We start from the raw sequence: 8498 nt of genomic DNA on the forward strand, positions 1-8498 counted from the left end.
TATTCTAATAATTTTAGTTCATTTCAGCAACATTTGATAAGAACACAACAGAGAGCAAGAGAAAGAAAGGGTCAGGGGAAAAAACGGGATAATGGCAAATGTAACAGAGAAATGAAATAGACTCTGATCCATTGGGGAGACAGAAGAACATTATCTCAGCTCCACTTCAATTACCAAGCAAGTTTTAAAGAAAAAAAGATACCTCGATTAGGTCATTAAGCACCTTGCAATTCCAGGAGTGAGGGCACCAGCTGCTAATGCAAGGTGAGAAATTATTGCTGTTAGGATCTGATCATGCTAGTCTTCTTAATTAAGAAGCCGTGTCAAATTAAATGTGTGTGATCTCATTCAGCTTCTACTCTTGCTTGTGCTCTTAAAGCTATATAAAAAGACACATCCTGGTCCATGTCTGGTCCCTTGCACTCCTTTTTAACATCTGCTTACTTACTCCCTACAAATACATAGGGTGCTGTTGCCAAGGTAACAACTCTTTGGAGAGTTGGCCACCTGAATTTCAGATGGTGCAGAAATGGAGGGTGAAGTGAGATGTGCCGACAGTGGGAGAATTAGAAATCCCCCTTTAAACCACTGATTTCTGTCAATAAACAAAGGATTTATTGCCCTAACGCAGACAACGGCATAGACTGGTTTAGAGCTGAGAATTCAAAAAATATTTTCTCTTCTGAGTCGATTTCTCATCTCAAACTGTACATAATGTTCAAACCATTGATGGGATTATAGTTGAAACGGATCTGACGAGTGAATGTTGTAAGGATGTAATTCCAAACTACCGGTACTCTGACGTGTGAACGAGTTCACTCTTCAACATGAGCTGTTTTACAGGACATTCAGAACATATTCTACGTGTTGTAAAGATATTTAGCACAATGTATCAAGGTTTTTAGTAACACACTGCCCTCTAGCGGTAATAGCAAGGAATGTCAGCATGTTTTGACATTTAAAATTAACAGAACGATGAATGCCAGTAGGGTTGACAGGTGTGAAGATAATTTTATTTGAAAATACCAATTTGTAAAGCATTCCAAAAATACAATCTTTCAAATATATAAATGAGGAGACCATAAAAAGTGTACAATAGAGATTCTCTTTATTATAGTGCATTTATTCGGTGTTACAGGACAAGTTTGTTTTTTATTTTAAAAAAGCATAAAAATGAGAGAAAGAAATATGAACACAAATCTTTCGTACAGAAATGATACTGCAAATTAAAGCTTCACATCTGACCAAAATAGATGATAAAAGACATCAAGTTAACAATTTAATAATAGTTTGTTATAATTTCAAATTCTTTCCATTTACGTTTTCAACTTGACTAAACAGTTGCAAGATATACTGCGACCCAAGTACAAAGATATTACAACGTAAAAAAAATAATAATAATAATCTCAAAACATTGAAATATCCAGTTGTAGAAAAAAAAGAAACCTGAAGCTCCCTTCTGAGGTCAGTGTAACATAACTGTGCAGTCATCTTCACTCAGTGTGTAGATTGATCAATAAAGATTGATTTTATTTCTCATAGCAGAGGACTTTGGGGCAAATTGGAGTGGCTACTCTGGTTAAACTAACTGGCACATTCAACAATCTGCTGGTGTAGAGCAATGGAGAGTGTTACTGCATGCGAGTTCACTGCCATGGCTGAGAGATAAAACAGCTGTCATCACACAAGTCCATATTAAGCAAGCTGATGTGGCTGTAAAACACTGCAAAATCATTTCTTGTAAATGAACAGAGGAAGTAACTCTGCCCTGAAGCAAGAAGCTTGAAGCACTAAATATGTATTTGTAAGGCTGATTTATACACTTCCTATTCAACATGTACCATCTAATACAGTAATAACGAAAACTAAAAAAAAGGAACTTGCAAACCTCCTAATGCAGACACATCCAAAACAGAATATAATGAGACTTTTCTGCAACTAACTTGGTCCCGGGAGGGTTATGCTCAAAAGGACAGCACGCCCAGCAGCTCAGACTAAGATAAACCAGGAAATACATGAAAAAAACAAACAAAAAAAAAACAGTAACAATAAAATAGCTAAAATCATCAGACCCTAACCAATGAACTACTGTACTTACAAGAGCAAATGAAGTCTACTTCTAAATAAAGAGCCAGAGTGGGAGCAAGTTGTCATAGCAGTTGGCTCTGTGGAGCTGAAACCCACACAAGCCTTAAGGTTACAAACCATGCAATAGTTAACACTCCTCCAGATATGTAAACATGCGCTGCAACATTTATTGCCGTCACCAGATCCAGTCGCAATGGATCTTTTACACGGAACAAATACGATTTAATCAAAAGACAAACAAGGCCAAAAAGAAATACTTAATATCAGACGCGTCTGAACTGAATGGAAAAAGTTTCCGCCATTGGAACATTCTCACATAAATTGGCACTGAATACATTTACATTCTGATCACTAGAAACCTGAAAACTATGGAGTTAAAAGATAAAACTAAACGGTTGTTTCGTGCTTTGTCTTTGATCTTAAATATATAGCAACATTTAAAATTTGTTTTCATCCTCAACTGTTCTAGGTTGTTAGATGATAGCATCTTTTTCTAGGTAAATTAACTCATGTTGAAAAAGCTCCCAGCAAATAAAAAACAGAATTATTACCTTTTGGTTTTTTCTTAGACATTCGTTGTAAGAACAGAGCACTCAGCATCGTGCATTGCTTTTTGCTTTATGGATACCAGCAGCCTTTGGGTGTGCTGGCACTGGAGGAATGAAAAGTAACAGAGCTGTGTTCAAGGCACAGCAGTACTGCTGCCACTTCTGCACATTCATTCATTCACTCAAAAATACTTATACAAACACACACATACAGTACACTGATGTCTTGGCGCACTGGCCAAAGCTAAAAAAAAAAATATATATATTTTTTTTAAAATTAAAGGAAACTGAGGAAAGAGAGTAAAGAAGTACATCTAGGCCATGTGCAGCCTCCCAGAAACACTGCAGGCAGAGCTGGCAGATGGAGACACGGCACAATGGATCACTTTGCGTTCCGTAGCTGGCTCGAAAGCCAGTCCAGACCCTCGTACAGCCCATCTCCACTGGTAGCGCATGTGGCCTGGATGTACCAGTTACGGTGACGGAGAGAGTGAAGGCTCAGCTTGTCAGTGATCTCAGCTGCGTTCATGGCGTTCGGCAAATCCTGCCAGATAAAAATCAATAAGATAACATTGAAAACAAACAAAGGATCAGATTTTCGCATGCAAATTTAAAGCAAGTTTTACATTGCCCGATTTGAACAGAGAGAATTGGATGCATGTGACCAGCCGAATGTTAAACCTGATTAGACTAGGACAACTGAATTCAATGGTATTCCTTAAGAAGCCATTTAACATAAAACCATGCAAACATAACAGAACAATAAAGTCTGCATAATTAGTCTAATTGTTTTAGACATTTTAATCAAATGTGACCAACAAAATACCACCTAATGAACAATGTTTAACCTAAACTTAAATATTTGCTAAGTACATTAAGTTCCTTTATGAGATGTCGTCAGAACAGAAACCTCTATGGAGGTCCATGTTGGAAACAAACCTGTTTATTAGCAAACACAAGCAGCACGGCATCCCTCAGTTCATCTTCTGCCAGCATTCGCATCAGCTCCTCCTTTGCTTCACCCACTCGTTCCCTGTCATTACTGTCCACTACAAAGATAAGGCCTGAAAACAAAAGGATTTATATAAAGGAAAACAAAGAACTTCAAATGTAAAGGGAGTTTTAGCAGAAAAGTGCTAGTGCCGAGATGATAGAGTAGAAACATCACATCTCTCACCTTGTGTGTTCTGGAAGTAATGCCTCCAGAGGGGCCGGATCTTGTCCTGACCACCAACATCCCAAACCGTAAAACTGATATTCTTGAATTCTACAGTCTCAACATTAAAACCTTAGAACAAGAAAAATATATACATATATTTTCAGAGCCAATGTAAAGTGTAGGTGTCAAGCTATAAAGTAATAATGAGACAGAAGACGACTCACCGATGGTAGGAATGGTGGTAACAATTTCTCCCAGTTTGAGCTTGTACAGGATGGTGGTCTTACCGGCAGCATCTAGTCCAACCATCAGAATTCGCATCTCTTTCTTTCCAAACAGTCCCTTAAAGAGGCTGGAAAAGTTCCCCATCTTGGCGTACCTGCAGGGACGCACAAAACTGAAGTGTGACCTCTCTAAAAGGCTGTTGCTAAACAGAACGCAGCAGCTCAACTAAAGCTTACAGATCGTGTCTGTAAGGCATGACCTATAAATGTACATGATCTTAAATGTTACAACCTCTGGCCCAAATTCATCTTTCGTTTATTTAAAGACACTTTGAGACAGTTGCTGGTTGTTGTCTTTTTCTGTATTTTCTTTCTTGCACATTAATGAAACTGCAAAACACACTACTGTCGTTTGCTTGATTTCATTTAAGCTGTTTTTGACAAAACAGCAAAAGAATTGGACTTAAAAGCATTTACTTGAAAAGTATGCAGAAAAAAAATGAAGGTCATTACCAACTTAGTTACGCAAAGGTACTTTTTAAACCCAGCAAAACAAACAACAACAAAAAAACATTTTACATTACTGATAATGACACACTGCAACACTGATGTATAATATGTTTCTATGACATCAATAATGGCTAGTATAAATGTTAATGCCAATATACTGTCCGTCTCTAGACTCAACTGTTATGTACAAAAGATTTGAGTACAGAAATGTATTTACTAACCTCAGCTGGAAGACAAAACTAAATTGGGTTAATTACAACTTCATTAAAGTCAAATCTGATATTGCTACCTTATCTTTACAAACAGCTCTCAGATAACCTCCTCACATTTTTTACTACACATTTTAACATTTGATTTAACCAGTGAAGTATTGCAAAATGACATAAACCACAGCAAAATAACGCATTTACATTCCCATTTCTCTTCCACAGTTTTGTTGCCATGTCTTGAAGGTTACATACACAAAGTTTGTGGATAAATAGGGGAAAGCATGTCTAAGCTTGTTTTGCGCTGCTTCATGCTGCAGGTGAAGACTGTAACATAGATAAGGACCGCAAAGTTGAAGGAAGCAAAATTCTTGAAAATATGCCACAGAGTTCCACACAGACTGCCTGGAGTGAGCGCCAAGCTTCTAGTTTTGTTAAAGAGAAACACACTCCATGTTCAAGATACCATAAAATATTTGATGGGACATTCTGCAACTAGTTGTATTATACAATGGTCAGAATTATCAGACTATTTTCTTATTTATGTTTATGACATTTATGACAGAAAAATTTGGATTTTTTTAAAACACAATAAAACTGTTTAGGTGCAAAACTGATCTTGCAGTAAAGCACATGTTGAAGAAGCATAAAGCTACCACTTTATTAATTTTGCAAGACAAAAACAAAAAGAATATATAACACAATATGAATGATTTTAAGTTATTTTGTCAGATGTGCAAATAAATCAGTATAAACTTGTATTCAGTTGACAAATATTTATTGAAATTCAAATACGTTTTTTATTGGACCAAAAAAAAAAGTCTCACAGTCTTATTGAATAGCAAAAAACAAACAAAAAACCCCCAAAACATTAGAATGTATAAACTGCTACATGTTCAACTATTATTTAGAGTATCAGTCAAAGTTAGTAATTTTTTTAACATATCCGCATCAGACCCTACATAAAACTTAGTTTTATTCCCATCTTGTTTCTGTATGTCATTTGGAGGGAAATAAACATCACATATGTTTGTTTCAACATGTGGAATGTCTAAATAAAGCAGATAAGCACTGTCAGCGTTTATATCAGTAAATATCACATACCAGCTATGGCAACAATTTTAATATCAGACACCGATATTGGCCTACATTTTCATATCAGTCCACTCCTAACAAATATTGAGGTTACATGCCAACGGCAACCAAGGACTTCCGATTAGCTAATGACATAAGGCAAATGAACGAGTAAAACAAGTTACACATCAAGCAAGCTCAAATAAGCAATAGGCCCACCACAAAGTTCCTGATTCATTGAGGTTAAAAATATCACTGTAATTAATGAGGGAGTGCCACCAGATATAGTAATTCTTAGCCTTGAAGCAACACAGTCATATTAATAGCTGAATTAACCAGTAGGACACACAGACAACTACTAATTCACCTTTAGCTGAAAACGTAAAAACACTATGTATTCGAAATAGTTCTTCAAATATGTTTTGAAAATAGTTTTCTTTTTGTAAAACTAGTTAGTAAATGTGAATAAAGTAATGTATTAGCTTAACTAATGAAAAATTTAAATCATTTTTTTAAATATTTTTTTTGTTTTGCAAACGTGTGTCCGTTCAAAAATGCATCACCCAGAAATCCTTAAAATGAGTAAGAATTGCTTTTACCGTTCAATAGAAATTTAACATCTTTCAATTTCAACAAAGGAATCTGTCTTTCAATCAGAAATAGGTAAAGTTGCATTTTATAAACTTGCCACTTCTGTCTGTACTTATAAACAGTTATCTTTTAGCGGAACTGATATCGTCTACTTCTTAGATAGTTTCACTTTTGTTTGAGTGGTGATCATTTAGGTAAAATTGAGAGAAGGCTGACGATTTAAACTGAAACGTAGGAAAAACTGCACTTGTAGCTTTATCATAATATCAGTAACTGAAAATAAACATCTGCATTTTTCTCTGCATATTCATAAACTAAACCTCGTCAGCTGATTACAACCCCCATCGAACAAAATGCTTAGGTAACAAATATTTTTGCTCCGGTTTGTACATGTGCCAGTACACATATCTAGAATTGTAACTTTAGGATAGACGCAATCTGCCTAGTAAACCGTTTCGAAAACTTATATTTTGAGGGCACACAGATCAAAAAGAGAACCAATTGACTGTTAAAATGACAGCTAACGAGTGTTAGCTTATTAGCCGAGAAGGATCCACAACTGGCAATAAATTACTTGTAACTGTGCAAAGCTTTATCTGGAAAAATATAACAGAAGATGCTAGATGAACAAAAACTGTTAAACATTAAGTATATATTTAAGGATTAAATGTATGAATGAAAACACAACAAATCACTCCCGTTGAAGTTGAAAAAGCAGCTAACGAACTCCAAATGTCTGGTTTCGACGCCTAAAAACGAGCCGTAATCAAAAAACGTGTAAAGCGGCACATTTTTAACAATATGTTGATAAAGGATTGTTTGATAATCGCGACTGTTTAAATATTTGAATAACAAATTTACCTTTGTAGCTGTTTCTCGATCTTTCTTCCGTTACTGCTCAACTGGAAAATGGCGATTTCCGGTTGTCGTCATCCTCCTCCGCTTCTTCTTCTTTTTTATTTTTATTGGTGGTTGTTAAGAAACGTTAAGGTTGCATTACCGCCACCTACTGATATCATCTACTTTTTCTTTATATTTAAGGGGAGACCCAAGCATTAAATATTACTGTAGCGCCATCAAGAGGTGTGGAGAGAGACAAATGATAATTTCTACCTGTACTCCCCAACTCACAACTCAGCTTTAGTCGCGCTCTTTACAGATTTGCAAAATGTGGACAGGTACATTTCCTTCAACTGGATGTTGAAATATTTATGTAAAAAAGCACATAGTTTCTAATCTAATAACAAAAGAAATAGACCCAAAGAAATGTTCCTGATTCGTCTAGAGTCATTCTACTATGGGAATACATTTTAAAAATCTGCTAAATATGGCGTTTTATATTTAGAAAAATTTGGTACCTCTTTATTATTTTTTTGCTAAAGCTTTTGAGAGCCACTGAAGAAAGTCTTCATGGGACTCTGCGGTCACAGATTACAGACCCCAGCCTTGCCTTGATGTGGTTTTGTGACCTAATCTTTAAACTTGACACTTCATTGATATTGAATTATATTTCTAAAAAGTGAGAACTGAATAATTTTCCTTTGAAATTACAATAATGCAATGCTTTGTGCTTTTTAATCACATAAACTCCCAATGAATTATATACACATTAAAGTATATGGTTGAAACATGACATTGCATGAAAGAAGTTTAAGAGGAATAAATATTTTTGAAATGTATTGCATAAAGAAATTTGCAGCTAATTAACTTAGTCTGATTTCTGCAACTATAGTTAATGTTGATTTATACCTAACCTAAGCTGAGTCTTTAATGTCTTCCATTATGACCAGAGGAGCCATCTGTGCTGATAGCTACAAATACATAACTGCAAATTAATGGTTGCCTTCATGTGTTTACACGGAATAAAACAGGACTTTCAGCATATATTTAAGGACTTATATGCTGCATTATCAGAAGTAGTTTGGTATGTCTCTATAAAAAGTCTCAGAGTTACATTCCCAAGTCAGGCAAAAACCCATGCGCAGTGCTCAAACAAAATACACTCTTCTCCCAGTGTAAGAGCTACGTTTGGTTCTTTGTTATGTCTACTGAAAACCAAAATAATCCCCTTTGTCTTGTTCATATCCAAGATAAAGTG

The 8498-nt window shown here is 35.6% G+C and overlaps 1 protein-coding gene across 1 annotated transcript; it reads right to left on the reverse strand.

The window, feature by feature from the left end:
* Positions 1–1086: 1086 nt before the first annotated feature.
* arf2a (ADP-ribosylation factor 2a) lies at positions 1087–7381 on the reverse strand. The gene is made up of 5 exons (XM_044099413.1): positions 7262–7381; positions 4020–4174; positions 3814–3924; positions 3576–3700; positions 1087–3180 (listed from the first exon to the last, which is right to left on the reverse strand). Exons 2-5 carry the CDS (start codon positions 4162–4164, stop codon positions 3019–3021), a joined length of 543 nt encoding a protein of 180 aa, XP_043955348.1. The 5' UTR covers positions 4165–4174; positions 7262–7381; the 3' UTR covers positions 1087–3018.
* Between the last annotated feature and the right edge of the window lie 1117 nt (positions 7382–8498).

The sequence above is a fragment of the Gambusia affinis genome, linkage group LG19 (genome assembly GCF_019740435.1).
Source record: "Gambusia affinis linkage group LG19, SWU_Gaff_1.0, whole genome shotgun sequence".
Classification (NCBI taxonomy): Eukaryota; Metazoa; Chordata; class Actinopteri; order Cyprinodontiformes; family Poeciliidae; genus Gambusia; species Gambusia affinis.